Source organism: Hippopotamus amphibius, chromosome 17, assembly GCF_030028045.1.
Source record: "Hippopotamus amphibius kiboko isolate mHipAmp2 chromosome 17, mHipAmp2.hap2, whole genome shotgun sequence".
NCBI lineage: Eukaryota > Metazoa > Chordata > Mammalia > Artiodactyla > Hippopotamidae > Hippopotamus > Hippopotamus amphibius.
The window spans coordinates 45,956,165-45,973,951 of NC_080202.1; the positions used below are offsets into that span (position 1 = coordinate 45,956,165).

General features: G+C 39.2%; 2 protein-coding genes across 3 annotated transcripts in view; both read right to left on the bottom strand.

The window, feature by feature from the left end:
* The window catches only part of LOC130839970 (RAD52 motif-containing protein 1-like), a 371,059-nt gene that overhangs the window by 65,907 nt on the left and 287,365 nt on the right, over nt 1-17,787 (bottom strand). The gene's annotated exons all lie outside the window — the stretch shown is intronic.
* The window catches only part of LOC130840237 (EF-hand calcium-binding domain-containing protein 13-like), a 162,482-nt gene that overhangs the window by 11,076 nt on the left and 133,619 nt on the right, over nt 1-17,787 (bottom strand). The window contains 4 exon segments of the mRNA XM_057715538.1: nt 523-666; nt 12,852-12,923; nt 13,812-13,955; nt 15,380-15,483. Of these exon segments, the coding sequence (XP_057571521.1) occupies nt 523-666; nt 12,852-12,923; nt 13,812-13,955; nt 15,380-15,483 (464 nt within the window).

A 17,787-nucleotide genomic window follows, 5' to 3' on the forward strand; every position in this document is an offset into this window, starting at 1 on the left:
CATCTCAAAAGTCTATCTGGCGTTTTCCCAAAAGCTCTCCATTCTTGGGAAATTCTTACTCACTTTCACGTGGAGGTGAAAATCCTGAATTGACCAAATTGCCCATAAACTATTCTAAATTCACTGTCCCATCCTCTGAAAGAAACAGACACATCAGGGAACATGGGAAAGGTAAATGATCAGAGAAAAGAGGTAGGCACTCATAGTATAATTGCTATACTGGAAAACAATTTATGGATTTGACCTTGAAATGTAGTTATATACATGCCTATATGCAATCAGACTGAATATACATATTCAGTCAGAAAGGCAGATTCATGCAATCATTCAGACACACACACTCAACCTCTATAGATCCCTTCTCAGTAGGATGCCAAATAACTTGAACCTAACTGAGTAGTAGGTATAAAAAAGCCTTGGATAAATCCATGAAGCACATAAACCATTTAACAACTCTTGAAAAATTCAAACAGATGCATGTTAGCTAAAATAAAGGATCCTAGAAGCATATTAAACACTCACCCATGATAGCAACATTGTTCAGTGCACTTTGAATCACATCTTGGGGTAATGGAAATCCTATATTTTTCATCATGGAGCGAAGGTCATCTGGATTGGCCATGTTTTTCCTAATGGAGGCCAGAGCTTTCAAGGGTCCTTCTATTTCTATATACAAAAAATATATACAATGTTTAAAGTTTTTTAAAACACTCAAATATCAATAGTAGGTACTGAATAATAATGATTACTACTACTGCTGCCACTGCTACTACCACTACTACTACTATTACTATTGCTGCTACTACCTCCCCACTCTACTGTCAATTATTGGCACTTATCAGTCTGAGCTTGCTAGGCAGTATGCTCAGTGCTTTACACATGCCATCTCATTTAATCCCACAAAATTTTTGTGAGGTCAGTACCAATATTTCCCTTTCTTAACAGATGAACAGCCTTAGAGAAGCTATTTTGTCTCAATACACGTAGTTACTAAAAGTGAAGCCGTGGTGCTGTGGAAATTGGACAGCTACATATAAAAGAATGAAATTAGAACACTTCCTAACACCATACACAAAAATAAACTCCAAATAGATAAAAGACCTACATGTAAGGCCAGACACTATAAAACTCCTAGAGGAAAATATGGGCAGAACACTCTATGACATCCATCAAAGCAAGATCCTTTTTGACCCACCTCCTAGAATCATGGAAATAATATCAAGAATAAACAAATGGGACCTCATGAAACTTAAAAGCTTTTGCACAGCGAAAGAAACCATAAATAAGACAAGAAGACAACCCTCAGAATGGGAGAAAATATTTGCCAGTGAAGCAACGGACAAAGGATTAATCTCCAAAACATACAAGCAGCTCATGCAGCGTAAAACCAAAAAAGCAAATAACCCAACCCACAAATGGGCAGAAGACCTAAACAGAATTTCTCCAAAGAAGACATGCAGATGGCCAACAAAAACATGAAAAGATGCTCATCATCACTAATCATTAGAGAAATGCAAGCCAAAGCCATGAGGTATCACCTCACACCGGTCAGAATGGCCATCATCAAAAAATCTAGAAACAATAAATGCTGGAGAGGGTATGGAGAAAAGGGAACCCTCCTGCACTGTTGGTGGGAATGGAAGCTGGTACAGCCACTATGGGAAACAGTATGGAGGATCCTTAAAAAAATAAAAATGGAACTACCATATGACCCAGTAATCCCACTACTGGGCATATACTCAGAGAAAACCATGATCCAAAAAGAAACATGTACCACAATGTTCACTGCAGCACTATTTACAATAGCCAGGACATGAAAGCAACCTAAATGCCCATCAACAGATGAATGGATAAAGAAGATGTGGCACATATATACAATGGAATATTACTCAACCATAAAAAGGAATGAAATTGAGTTATTGGTAGTGAGGTGGATGGACCTAGAGACTGTCATACAGAGTGAAGTAAGCCAGAAAGAGAAAAACAAATACCGCATGCTAACTCATATATATGGAATCTAAAAAAAATGATACTGATGAACCCAGTGACAGGGCAAGAATAAAGATGGAGATGTAGAAATTGGGCTTGAGGACACAGGGTGGGCGGGGTGGGGCGAAGGGGAAGCTGGGATGAAGTAAGAGAGTAGCACTGACATATATACACTACCAAATGTAAAGTAGGTAACTAGTGGGAAGTTGCCCCATAATATAGGGAGATCAACTCGATGATGGAGGATGACTTAGAAGGCTGGGATAGGGAGGGTGGAAGGGAGTCGCGGGAGGGAGGGCATATGGGGATACATGCATAAATACAGCTGATTCACTTTGGTGTACAGAAAAAAAAACTGGCACAACAGTGTAAAGCAATTATATTCCAATAGAGAGCTTAAAAAAAAAACAAAATAAATGAGTCATAGGGATAAAATGTACAGAGTGGGGAATATAGACAATAACATTGTAATAACTTTGTGTGGTGACAGTAACTAGACTTATTGTGGTGACCATTTTGTAACGCATATAAGTATAGAATCACTATGTTGTGCACCAGGAACTAACATAGTGTTGTAGGTCAATTATACTTCAATAAAAAAAAAATAGGAAAGGGAACTCTCCTGCACTGTTGGTGGGAATGTAAGTTGGTACAGCCACTATGGAAAACAATTTGGAGGTTCCTTCAAAAACTACAAATAGAACTTCCATATGATCCAGTCATCCCACTCCTGGGCATATACCCAAAGAAAACCATAATCCCAAAAGAAACTTGTACCATCATGTTTATTGCAGCACTATTTACAATAGCCAGGACATGGAAGCAACCTAAATGCCCATCAACAAATGAGTGGATACAGAAGATGTGGCATATATACACAATGGAATATTACTCAGCTATAAAAAGGGATGAGATGGAGTATATGTAATGAGGTGGATAGAACTACAATCTGTCATACAGAGTGAAGTAAGTCAGAAAGAGAAGAACAAATATTGTATGCTAACTAACATATACGGAATCTAAAAATGGTAATGATGAACTCAGTGACAAGAACAAGGACGCAGATACAGAGAATGGACTGGAGAACTCGAGGTATGGGAGGGGGCAGGGGGTGAAGGGGAAACTGAGACGAAGCGAGAGAGTAGCACAGACATATATATACTACCAACTGTAAAATAGATAGTCAGTGGGAAGTTGTTGTATTGCCGAGACCAGCTCGGCGACTTGAGGTGAGTGACGGGTGCCGCAAGCTTGAAGAAGACACAGACACAGACTGAAGAGAAAAGTGGGACCGGGGGGCTCAAGACCTCTCGGATCAAGAGCCCTGCTGACTCATCCCAGGTTGCTTTTATTGAGTACGTGGGCTAACATTCTCAGGTTACACTCATAAACAATCAAGGGCCTCACATGACTGAGGCAATTATCTTTGTTTACTTCCTGGGTCCGAGTTGAGCAGGTGTGGATTTGAGCTGGGGGTGGAGAGCAAAACAGCCCTGGGGGCAGGAGACCTCTCTCAGATATTGGGGGTCTGTGCCCCACCCCTGTTGGCCCCTCTGCGACTGTGCCTGTCTTAGGTTGTTCCTCCCTTGAGGAATCTTACCCGTCTCTGGCTAACCAGTCATCCTCCAGGGCCAAACAGGGTGATATAAGGAAGGCTCTATGCACCACCCCTGTTGGCCCCTCTGCGGCTGTGCCTGTCTTAGGTTGTTCCTCCTCTGAGGAATCTTACCCGTCTTTGGCTAACCAGCCATCCCTCAGGACCAAACAGGGTGATATTAGTCTCCACGCCCCGCACCCTCAGCTCCTCCACTGCTCAAGCAGGACATTCTGAATTCCATCGCTCGGCCCACATACTTCAACATTTTCAATGTTTCAAAAAGGTTCCAGAATGTCTTCCCACATCTCCCCCTTTTTGTTTTCGTAGGAGAAGATAAGCCTGTAGGAGAAGATAAGCCTATTCCAGTTATTTCTTTTTCAGTCAATCCTTGGAGCGTTCCTCCTGTGCACCTGAGAACTTAAACATAGGATAATTAAAAGACAACAAAAAGTATCAAAATGCTTAGGAGACTGCTATTCATGCCTTTTATCCAATCCAATGGATGCAATGCTTTTAATCCATCAGCTATACTTTGTAAAGTAGCAAATTTGGTGTAGAGACTGCAAAAATCATATTGCATGCCAGTTATTTTAGTTTGTAATTGTTGTATGTCCAGTGTGAGACCATCCGCTCCATATCCCAGCCGATGTGTCACTGGCATCATGGCCATTCCAGATTTGTAATGTTCTTAAACTTAAAGGAAGTTTCCATATTTCTGTTTGAGCTCTGCCATTCTCTATTTGAGGCCAAGGAGGCATTAATCCAATCCTAAGCCATAAGATGGGATAGGGCGAGTGCATGGCAATATTGGTATATGCCATCACAACCTTTTATAGGGATTGCAGGAGGAGTTTTTTTGGTGTAAACCATTAGAGACTGCATACCCCTTAGGGGACCAGTTTCATACTGTTCCATAGGAACCATTAAGTAGTATCACACCCTCCGTCCCACAGCAAACATCCCAAAGAATCTGATCTTGTCTGTCAGCCCATATCCATTTTATTTTACACAAAGGTCTATCAGGGATGGCATAATTAGTAAACTTAGTCTCCAAAGCTCAAACCTGAAAACAAATGTACAAAGTTCATCTCCGGAGATTCTATATCCCATTCAAGATGGCGTTTCTTTGGAACGCTCATGATATGGCTTAATTCTCCGAGATGGAATCCACACAGGTTCCAGGCCTTGTCCTGGTGACACACAAGCAAACCCTCTTCCCCATGTGATTAACCTTCCTGATGACCAGATATTAGTCAATGGGTCCTGCCACCATATCAGCGGCTGTGCATCATTAAAATGAGTCACATTCTTAGACGAGGCTCGAAAATGCCTCTCAGCTGCTGTATCTGTAGCCTGTGCAGATACATTCAAAAAATTAATAGTAAATAAGGCTTTATTTAAAATTGTTTGTTGCCCTTGGGTGATTCCCCCTTTTTGTTTTTGGAGCATGTTTTTAAGTAGTTGGTTTGCTCTTTCAACTATTGCTTGTCCCTGGGGGTTGTAAGGAAGTCCTGTAGAATGTGATATAGACCACATATCAAGAAATTGTTGAAATGCTTTACTAATATAAGCAGGGCCATTATCTGTTTTAATGGCTTGTGGCAACCCCGTGACTGCGAAGCATGCATATAAATGCTTTTGCACATGCTTTGCAGTTTCACCAGACTGGGCAGTAGCCCATATAAATTGAGAAAATGTATCAATGGTTACATGCACATAGGAGAGCTTACCAAAGGATGAGATGTGAGTAACATCCATTTGCCATAAAGAATTAGGGCGCAAGCCCCGTGGGTTTACACCAGGTTCAGATTGCTGAGGATTATTAATAATTTGGCATGATGGACACGTTCTTAATATATCTTTGGCTTGATTCCATGTGATATCAAACTTCATTTTTAAGCCTTTAGCATTTACATGAGTTAATTGGTGGAAATGTTGAGCTTCATCCAATACGGGTGCAACAAGTCTATCAGCAGCTCTGTTACCTGTTGCCAGAGGCCCAGGCAAAGTAGTATGGGCCCGAATATGGGTAATATAAAAAGGAGCGTTTCTAGAATGGACAACTCGTTGAAGTAATAGAAAAAGATCATAAAGAGGCTGTGGAATAGACTGCTTGATAGTAGCAGTTTCTATCATATTAGTGGCTTGAACCACATAGGCAGAATCAGATAAAATATTAACGGCCTGAGGTATGTCTTGCAAAGCACAGATGACTGCATATAATTCTGCTTGCTGAGCTGAAAAGTGAGGGACAGGGATTTGTCGTGTTTTAAATCCCGTATATCCCGCTCGGCCCTTACTAGAGCCATCAGTAAAAATTATAGAAGCATCTGGTATAGGATCAGATTTTGTTATTCGAGGTAGAATCCATTGAGTTCTCTTAAGAAACTGCAAAATGGGATTTTTCGGATAGTGATTATCAATTTTCCCAATATAATCAGCAAAGGCAATCTGCCAACTTACACAATTTTGGAAACAAGCCTGAATTTCTTTAGTAGTTAAATTAATAATTATATGTGAAGGGTCAGTTCCAATTAAATGCTTACTTCGAGTTCTTCCCTTCAGAATCAACTGAGTTAATAATTCTAAATAAGGTGACAAGGATTTTACCACAGTATTTGCTAAAAACAACCATTCCACAATTCCTTCATTTTGCATTAATATCCCCGTAGGTGAATGAGGAGAAGGTAATATAATTAATTGCAATGGCTGATTAACAGTTACTCTCTGTAATTGAGAAGAATGAATTTTATTTTCTACAAGTTTTAGTTCCTCTAAAGCAGCTGATGTTAAAGTTCTGGGACTATTTAATTTTGAATCTCCTTTTAACAAAGCAAATAGGTTAGACAATGCATAGGTGGGGATCCCTATGCATGGGCGAAGCCAATTAATATCTCCTAGGAGTTTTTGCAAATCATTAAGAGTTTGGATTTGATCTGACCTCAGTTCCACCTTTTGTGGTCTAATAGTTGTTCTATCAACTATTGTGCCCAAATATTGATATGGGCTATGCATTTGTACCTTTTCCGGAGCTATTTTAAGTCCTGCTCTATCAAGGCAAAGCTGCATGCTAATATACGCAGAAGTAAGTAAATCTTGATTAGGAGCAGCATACAAGATATCATCCATGTAATGGATAAGATAACAATTAGGAAATTCTAGTCGTACTGGTTCAAGGGCTTTAGCAACAAAATTCTGGCAAATAGTAGGACCATTCAACATGCCTTGAGGTAACACCTTCCATTGAAACCTTTTTCGAGGTTCTTTATTATTTAGTGCAGGCACAGAAAAAGCAAATTTTTCTTTATCTTTGGGATGTAATGGAATGGTGAAAAAGCAGTCTTTCAGATCAATAACTATTAAAGGCCAATTAGCAGGGATCATATTAGGTGATGGGAGGCCTGGTTGTAAGGCCCCCATTGGTTGTATAACTGCATTGACTGCTCTGAGATCTGTTAATAAACGCCATTTACCAGTTTTTTTCTTTATTGGAAATACTGGAGAGTTCCATGGGCTAAAAGATTCTTCAATATGCCCTTTTTCTAACTGTTCAGTCACTAATTCTGTTAGAGCTTCTAACTTTTCTATGGTTAAAGGCCACTGCTCAACCCATACAGGTGTATCGGTTTTCCAGGTCAATGGGATTGGTGCTGGGGGAAGCAGTAAGCTTTTACGAACAGTGGCCACTAGTGAAAAGACTGATATCCAAGACCTTCTCTATTTACATTACCTTCAGCTGGAATGGGAAATAGTTTCCCTTCATGATATTTACCAAAACCTAACCCTGGCTGATATCCTTGATTTACCAGCATTTCTTGACTTTGCATACTATAAGTATCTAACGTTGGGATGTGGATTTCAGCCTTCCATTGTTGCAATAAATCCCTTCCCCATAAATTAATGGGAAGGTCTGCTATATAGGGTTGTAAGTGGGCTGGCTGCCCGTCTGGGCCAATACAAGGCAATATTTTAGCACTTTGCTGCAAGCCATGAGCTCTACCTAAACCTACCACTGTAATGTCTGCAGGACAAGTAGGCCAGCGAAAAGGCCAATGATTACTGCTTATAATTGAAACATCAGCACCTGTGTCTATTAATCCTCTAAAAGCTTCTCCATTTATAGTTACTGAGCACATCGGGCGTGTTTCTAAAATTTTTTCAGAGAGGAAAACTCCGGCCTCTCCTGTGCTTCCAAAGCCTTTCATTCTCCTTACTTTTGTAGTATTGCCAATCTTATAATATGGCAGAATAAGCAACTGTGCTATTCTATCACCTGGATGGGCTTTCCATGGAACCGAAGTTGATATCATCACTTTAATTTCTCCAGCATAATCATTATCAATTACTCCAGTATGAATTCTAATTCCTTTTGATGTTAAACCAGACCTTCCTAGTATTAAGCCAACGGTTTCTTTTGGCAAAGGTCCAGTAATTCCTGTTCTGACCAATGTTGGAGTTTCTGCAGGCAGTATAATAATAGATTCTGCACAAGGAAGGTCTAAGGCTGCGCTGCCTGCTGTGGCTGGTGATAATTCCATGGCACTGCGGAGTATTGGGCCACTTCTGTCTGTTTCTAGATCTGATAGGCTCCCTTTGGTTGCGGGGCTAGGAGTGAGCCCCGTTGATAGTTTCCCGACAAGGGGGTTCCATCCTTATGGAAGTTAGATTTACACTGGCTTGACCAGTGAAATCCTTTTCCACATCTTGGACAAAGTCCAGGCTGTTTTTGCCCTTTGATTACATTATCTTGAAAATTAACAGCCCTTCTATCCACTCTCTTCCTACATTGTTTCTTTGTATGTCCTTGTTTACCACAGTTAAAGCATTTCCCTGGAAATTTGTTATTTATTTTCAGTCCAGCCATAGCTTGTGCCATCATTGTTGCTTTAAAGCTCTCAGTTCCCACTCCCTGGCACACTCTAATATAATCATTTAATGTTCCCTTTCCTTTCATAGGTCCAATGGCCTTCTTACAATCTGTATTCGCATTTTCAAAAGCCAATAATTGCAAAATAGTATCAGCAGCCTCAGCATTAGTGATCTGCCGCTTGATAGTCTCCTGTAATCTGGCAATAAATTCAGTATAGGGCTCTTTTGCCCCCTGCATGATCTTTTGAAAAGAGACAGGAGCTTGCCCTTTAGCTTCTATTTTCTCCCAGGCTCTTAAGCAACAATGTCTCACCTGTTCTATGGCCTGATCTTCCATCAGAATCTGATCTTGAACTCTGCCCCAATTTCCACTACCTATCAATTGATCCAAGGAGATAGGAATCTGCCTTGCTCGATTGTGGTTTGCCATAGTTTCAGCATGATCACACCACCAGGTTTTGAATTGTAAAAATTCTCCCGGGGCTAGTACTGCACGAGCCAACGTTGCCCAATCAGCTGGAATCAAACGAGAGCCTTCGGCTACTCCCTGTATGATACCTATGGTGAATGGAGAATTTACTCCATAATTTTGTACTGCTTGTTTTAATTCTTTCAATATTTTGAAGGGTATCGGCTCATGTATTGCCTCATAAATTCCATTGGGATTATTAGGATCCACTCCAGGTGCCACCCTTTCATGAACAGTCACTGGAAATGCCATTTGCATAGCTTCCAGATCTCCCTCTTGTCTAGCCTGCAAAATGCCCTTCTGTAAGGGTGATAAAACTGAGTGTCCTATAGACACAGGAAAGGCATAAGCTCCCCCAGGCGGCATTAAAGAGGGTGGAGGAGGGGGCAGTATAGGAAGTTTGCCCTCCTCCACAAGTGAGGGAGCCGAGGGTCTTAATCCCTCAGCCATTTGTATTCCCTTTTGTTTTTCAGTTTTGTTTGGCACCGCATATGCCCATCAGTCCTCTGACGGACGGGCTTCTTCATCAAAGCTATCATTTGAGCCTTCAGGAGCCCATAGAGGCTCTAATAGAGGCTCTAATACTGACTTAATCAGAGACCACATTTGACCGAACAGAACCTGGTACGGGAGTCCCTTTAGAATGCAATTTTTTAAGTTTGCTCCCAACCTTATCCCCAAGTACATAAACCCAGTGTTAGCCTAAAGAAGGAAACTATGTACAATATTCTCAATTATTTACAGAATTTCTAACAATCGACCTTCACTTGCTTTTTACAAGACCTTCACTTGCTTTTTACTCCACCTGCCCTTAGGAGCTGCCGTAACAGGCATACATCTGGTCGATATTAATCTGAACTTTCTTTATTTCCCATATTTTACCCCGAACACAAACTACCCAAGAGATTTACTTACTGGCAGGATTTTCTCAGAGGCCTCTTACTCTCCTCTTGGGGGCTTCACGGCACTTCCCAATTCTTTACTTTTATCAATTTCACTTTCCGTGAACCTTCGTCACTCAAGCCTTTCGAGCCCCACGTTGGGCGCCACTTGCCGAGACCAGCTCAGCGACTTGAGGTGAGTGACGGGTGCTGCAAGCTTGAAGAAGACACAGACACAGACTGAAGAGAAAAGTGGGACCGGGGGGCTCAAGACCTCTCGGATCAAGAGCCCTGCTGACTCATCCCAGGTTGCTTTTATTGCTAACATTCTCAGGTTACACTCATAAACAATCAAGGGCCTCACATGACTGAGGCAATTATCTTTGTTTACTTCCTGGGTCCGAGTTGAGCAGGTGTGGATTTGAGCTGGGGGTGGAGAGCAAAACAGCCCTGGGGGCAGGAGACCTCTCTCAGATATTGGGGGTCTGTGCCCCACCCCTGTTGGCCCCTCTGCGACTGTGCCTGTCTTAGGTTGTTCCTCCCTTGAGGAATCTTACCCGTCTCTGGCTAACCAGTCATCCTCCAGGGCCAAACAGGGTGATATAAGGAAGGCTCTATGCACCACCCCTGTTGGCCCCTCTGCGGCTGTGCCTGTCTTAGGATGTTCCTCCTCTGAGGAATCTTACCCGTCTTTGGCTAACCAGCCATCCCTCAGGACCAAACAGGGTGATATTAGTCTCCATGCCCCGCACCCTCAGCTCCTCCACTGCTCAAGCAGGACATTCTGAATCCCATCGCTCGGCCCACATACTTCAACATTTTCAATGTTTCAAAAAGGTTCCAGAATGTCTTCCCACATTGTATAACAAAGGGAGTCCAGCTCAAGGATGGAAGATGCCTTAGAGGACTGGGGCGGGGAGGGTGGGGGGGACTCCAGGTGGGGGGAGTCGGGGAGGGGAGGGAATGCGGGGATATGTGTATAAAAACAGATGATTGAACCTGGTGTACCCCCAAAAAAATAATAAAAAAAAAATAGGGACATGTGATCATAGTATTCTAATAGGTTCTGCACTGAACAATATTTACATTGCTTTAATGATGCAAATAGTGGTTATTGATATAATTAAAAGTATGATAAAATGTCAGGGAGAGGATGAAGAAGGAGAAGTAGAGGTATTAAATCTTTATCTCTTGTTACATTTATAAGATTTTAAATTGCTTTTTCCTTTTCTTTTTATCGTATCTACATGAGATGATAGATGTTAACTAAACCCACTGTGGTAATCATTTCACAATGTATGTAAAATAGACCTTAATTCTGTACACCTTAAACTTATACAGTGATATATGTCAATTATTCCTCAGTAAAACTGTAAAAAAAAAAAGTTTTTAAATGTCAAGTTGAAACTAAATCATTTAAAACAAAAAAAAAAAAAAGAAAGAAAGAGAGAGAGAGATGCTTAAGGAGACGTAACGACTAAGGGTAATGTGGTGCCCTGGATGGGATCTTTGAACAACAGAAAAAATTAGGTAAAAAAACAAGGAAATCGGAACAAAACATAGATTTTAGTTAATTATAACAGATCAGTATTGGTTCATTAATTGTAGCAAAAGTACTATACTGTTAATAAGAGGGAAAACTGGGTGCAGGGTAAATGGAAACTCAATACTATCTTCTTCACTTTTCTGTAAACATGAAAAGTAAAGTGCATTTTAAAAAAATAATTAAAAAAAAAAGTGAAGCCAAGTCTGAAGTGCAAGGTACCTGATTTCTTAAGCAAAACATTTAGCCAGCATGCTAACCAAGACACTTGTAGATATTTAAATTTTTGAGATTTAAGAATGATTTAAAAAAATCTCAGAACATATGCTTATACTTATCTCCATCATATCTGAAGATGGGAATTCCATTAAAGCTATGGTAGCTAATCATTAAAGTAATTCTCCTGCCAAAAAACTGGATAACTGGTCATAACTTGACATGACTAGTCTCAATTTTTTTCAATCAGCGATACCCGTATGTACCAACACATACACCAAAAATGTCCTAACAATGGAAAGATTAGCACTGTTATAGCAATACAAAAAAAGTTAACGTTTATTTTTGAAAGTATCATGCATAAATTATTCATTCAAGTAAGAAAAAAATTTTACTGTATTATGATAAACACTATCATATCACAAACATTAACCCTATAAGAAAATTGTTTATAAACCATATATCTAGGAGAGTTTTACAAGGTCCCACTTAGAAAAACAAAGATTAAGGACAAAATCTTTTGTCAATTGAAAAAATGTACCATTTTGGCCACACCCTAAACACTTAGGCCCTGGAAAATAATTTCATTTTGTAGCCACTTAATTTAGGCCTTTTGAATTTAGTCATTTCAATTTTGGAAAGAGTCTAGAGAAAACTAAGCCATTTCAATTGATCTCAAAAACATATGCTATTGCAAGGAGACTCAGAGAATCCAAAATTGTTTTGAATTTAACCTAGGCTTATTTAGTCTAAATTGCAAGGAGACGCAGAAGTTCCACAGACAGCTCTAGCAGTTGAGATGGCAGTTAACTGAATACATTAAAATCAGGTTACAACCAAAAATACCACGGAGGGGGCCTATATGTTTCAACATGTTCCTCTATGTTTTAATAGCTAATATTCTCATGATAAAATCTCACTTTAATAAGTGGATAATAGGTTAGAAAAAGAGGAAGGAATACTGACCTTATTCCCACAGAATTTCAGTAAAATGGCCAAGACATTGCCAACTAATGGCAGCCATCTTGGATCACAAACTTGGATACTAGGATGAATCATCCAGATAGATTTTGTATATTTACCCCTTTTGAGTGATGGAAGAACATACTATAACTCCAGAAAATATAATTCAAGAAAAGGTTAGGATTAGAATCCCCTATTGATTCTTCATTCAAAGTGCATTTTTTATATATATGACATGCTTTGCAGCATTAGAAAACTGCACAAATGCACATAATCAAAACTAAACAATCCACTCAAAATTATTGTCAAAAAATTATCACTCACTTGAAGCTTTTGTACAATATGGCGTTTGCGACAACCTAGTCAGGCAACCTTTTAAGTCCACTTTTCCCTCGTCTGAAAATGAAACATAAAGAAATGAAAGGTTTTTGGTCCAAAGATACAAAAGAATGAAGTACGAAAACATGCGTGCCTACTAAAACTTCAAAACCAAAGTTAGCCCTATGTTTTTCTGACTCTCTGTTAAACACATCTTAGGCTAACTATGAAAAGGAACATGATTATGATGACTCGTCTGTTTTGCTACAGAGCCAATGAGCATTTTATGGATTTTATAGATACCTTAACCAATTAGGACCACTGTTTTGGTGTTTCCTCTCTAATACCATATTCCCTTAGTTTTTCAGCATTACAAATCCTACTATAAGTGTCTTCATGGAAGATAATTTATCCACTAGAAGCTAAGTACCATAAACCATTGAGACATAATATTTAAAGAAAACTACATATACTTATGCGCAAAGATACATTAATAAAGAACTCTATAATCTTTGGCTTTCTATCAGTCATATACTTGGAATTTAAGAAGAAAAAGAACACCACAAGACTGTGTGTGTAAGCTAGACATTCTACAGGCAGAACTCCAAAAACACCAGTGTAGCCCTTTGAGGATTGTGAGGAAACCACATTGGTAGTATGTATCACCATACTAAGGCTTGGCCTTTGTTTCCTGGGCACAAGACAACTGCACAGCTCCTAACCAATAAGAACCCATGACCCCAACCTCAGGAGGCAAAAAAAGGGGAAGAAGAGAGGAAGATTATACTTCTCTAGGATAACTCAATGTGAAGATAATTCAGAACAAAATCTCACCCAAGCCTGTAGGGAAAATTTAATGTTGTTGAACTCATATTTGATTCCTTACCACTCAGTTCTGTGGATTTATGAGTGAAAATAGACACAAGTTTTATATGTAATAAATATCTTAGAAAAGAAAATACTTACTATCAACAGAAACTGATGAAAGCACCTCTTTTAATTCTTCTTCTGGAAAATAAATCCCCAGGCCTTTCAGTATAGGTTGTACATCATCAATATAAATTTTTTCATTGGTGACTTTGTCTAAGGCCTTTGCAAGTTTATTAACTTCTATCAAGAGAAAATATTTTCAGTTTAGATACAAATTCTAATAATTAACTTAAACCATATTTCAAGAAATTAGTATAAACACCTAGCATTTTTTCTTTACAGATCATATAACACTCATTTTAAATACTCTCTTGATGTATGTATTTAACTCTCATTTCATACATATAAAATAGAAGATCAATTGTAAGGCAACCATAGTGGGAATTAAGCTCTGTATGTCCATTTCTGCTTCCCGTGCTCCCCCATCCTTGCCTTATATGTCCTGTGTGCTCTTTGCTGCTTCCCAGTTACAGCCCCCTCAGTCTGCCTCTTTCCCATTCCTTCATTAAAACTCATAATGACTCTCTTTTACTTAGGGCTGAGAATATATATGGTAACATCTCATTAATAATTGGTTTATCTTCGAGGGGTGTGTGTGGCCAAGATAGCAGAGTAGGAACACTCTGAGATTCCTCCCAAGGGCACACCAAAATTACAACTATTTACAGAGCAACTATCTATGAGAATGACCTGAAGACTAGTAGAAAAGATTTGCCACAACTAAAGACAGAAAGAAGGAACCACAACAATATGGGCAGGAGAGGCAAAGAGGGGCTATAGTCAAGACCCTTATCGCCAGGTAGGGGACCCACAAACAGTAGGATAATCACAATTGCAGAGGTTCTCCCCAAGGAGCCAGAGGCCAGAGCCCCAGAGAAGGCTCCCCAGCCCAGGGATCCTGCATTGGGAAGACAAGCCTCCAGAATGCCTGTTTTTTAAAAAAATTATTATTGAAGTATAGTTGCTATGTTATATAAGTTACAGGTATAGAATGCAGTGACTCACAATTTTTAAAGGTTATACTCCATTTATGGTTATTATAATATATATATTGGCTATATTCCCCATGTTGAATAATACATCATGTAGCTTATTTTATTTAATTGGAGTATAGTTGATTTACAATGTTGTGTTAGTTTCAGGTGTTCAGCAAAGGGAATCAGTTATACATATACATATATCCACTCTTTTTTAGATTCTTTTCCCATATAGGCCATTATAGAGTATTAAGTAGAGTTCCCTGTGCTATACAGTAGGTCCTTATTAGTTATCTATTTTAAATATAGTAGTATGTATATGTCAAGCCCAATCTCCCAATTTATTTCCCACCCCCTTACTCCCTGGTAACTGTAAGTTTGTTTCCTCATGTAGCTCATTTCATACCTAATAGTTTGTACTTCTTACTCCCCTATCTCTGTGGTCTATTTCTTTTTCATTATCAGAATGCCTGGTTTTGAAGGGCCAGCATGGCTTCTGTACAAAAAAGCCAGGGAGCTATAGGCAACTGGGACTCCACTTTTAAAGGGCACAAGCAAAACTTCATACACTCTGAGTCCCAGCTCAGAGGCAGTAATTGAAAAGCAGCTGGGATAAGACCCACTTACTGATCTTGGAGAGCCTCCCAGAGAGACAACTGGGACTCCCCCTGAGGACACAGATGCTGGCAGCAGCCATTTTGGGGTGCTCGTTAACCATGAGGACCCTGGTGCTAGCAAGCCCCATTTTGGAGTACTCAATCTAGCCTATTAGTGCCAAGGGCATACCTACCCACTAGTGGACTGTTTTTGTGTATCTGTTGTAGGTGTTTGATTTGTAGTTACCATGGGCTTCATATATACGATGACCTACAACTATATCTATTTGTTTTAAACCGATAATCATTTAAGTTCAAACACGTCCTAAAAGATCTACGTTTTTTTTACTCCTCTCCCCATGCTTTCTCTTAGATGTCATATTTTACATCTTCATGTTTATCCCTTTATTGTTTATTGTATTTATAGTTGATTTTACAGTTTTTGTCTTTTAATCTTTCTGCTAACTTATTTAAGTGGTTGATCCACAGCCTTTACTACATATTTGCCTTTACTAGTGAGATTTCTCCTTTCCTATAAATTGTTACTTTTGTTGTAGCCTTTTCTTTTCCACTTAGAGACAACCCTTTAACATTTCTTTTAGGGTCAGTTTAATATTAATGAACTCTTAGTTTTTGCTTGTCTGAGAAGTTCTTTATCTTTCCTTCAATTCTGAATGATAATCTTGCTGGGTAGAGCAATCCAGTTTGTAGGTTTTTCCCTTTCAGCACTTTAAATATATCATGCCACTCCCTCTGCCTTGCACAGTTTCTGCAGAAAAATCAGCTGATATCCTGATGGGAGTTCCCTGTTAGTGACTCTTTGTCTTTCTCTTGCTGCCTTTAGAATTCTCTCTTTGATATTGTCTTGATGTGGGTCTCTTTGAGTTCCTCTTGTCTGGGACCCTCTATTTTTCCTATACCTGGATATCTATTTCATTCTTCAGGTTCAGGAAATTTTCAGCCATAATTTCATCAGATACATTTTCTACCCCTTTCTCTCTCTCTTCTTCTTCTTCTGGGACCCCTATAATGTGAATGTTAGTATGCTTGATATTGTCCTAGAAGACCCTTAAACTGTTCTGATTCTTCAATTTGTTTTTCTTTTTGCTGTTCTGAATTGGTGATTTCTATTATTCTATTTTCCAGGTCACTTATGCAATCTTCTGTATCACCTGGTCTGCTGTTAATTCCTTCTAGTGATTTTTTAATTTAATTTCTAGTATTATATTCTTCAGCTCTGATTCTTTTTTAAATTTCCAGTTCCTTGTTAAAATTCCCACTGTGTTCATTATTCTCTTCACAGTTCAGATAGCATTCTTTTTTTTAACTTTTTATTTTTTTATTTTTTACAATAAACTGCATATATTTAGAGTGTACAATTTGATATCCCAACCTCCCAATTCGCTCCCCCCCCAACCGTCCCCGCTTTCCCCACTTGGTGTCCATACGTTTGTTCTCTACATCTGTGTCTCTATTTCTGCCTTGCAAACCGGTTGATTTGTACCATTTTTCTATACTTCACGTATATGTGTTAATATACAATATTTGTTTTCTCCTTCTGACTCACTTCACTCTGTATGACAGTCTCTAGGTCCATCCATGTCTCTACAAATGTCCCAGTTTCATTGTTTTGCACAGATGAGTAATATTCCATTGTATGTATGTACCACACCTTCTTTATCCATTCATCTGTTGATAGACATTTAGGTTGCTTCCATGTCCTGGCTATTGTAAATAGTGCTGCAGTGAACATTGGAGTGCATGTGTCTTTTTGAATTATGGTGTTCTCTGGGTATATGCCCAGTAGTGGGATTGCTGGTTCATATGGTAGTTCTATTTTTAGTTTTGCAAGGAACCTCCATACTGTTTTCCATAGTGGCTGTATCAATTTACATTCCCACCAGCAATGCAAGAGCCTTCCTTTTTCTCCACACCCTCTCCAGCATTTACTGTTTGTCGATTTTCTGATGATGCCCATTCTCACCGGTGTGAGGTGATACCTCATTGTCATTTTGATTTGCATTTCTCTAATAATGAGTGATGTTGAGCACCTTTTCTGTGCCTCTTGGCCATCCGTATGTCTTCTTTGGAGAAATGCCTATTTGGGTCTTGTGCCCATTTTTTGATTGGGTTGTTTATTTTTTTGATATTGAGCTGGATGAACTGTTTATTTATTTTGGAGGTTAATCCTTTGTCTATTGATTCATTTGCAAATATTTTTCCCATTCTGAGGGTTGTCTTTTCATCTTGCTTATAGTTTCCTTTGCTGTGCAGAAGCTCTGAAGTTTCATTAGGTCCCACTTATTTATTTTTGTTTTTATTTCCATTATTCTAGGGGGTGGATCAAAAAAGATCTTGCTGTGATTTACGTCGAAGAGTGTTCTTCCTATGTTTTTCTCTAGGAGTTTTATAGTGTCTGGCCTTACATTTAGGTCTTTT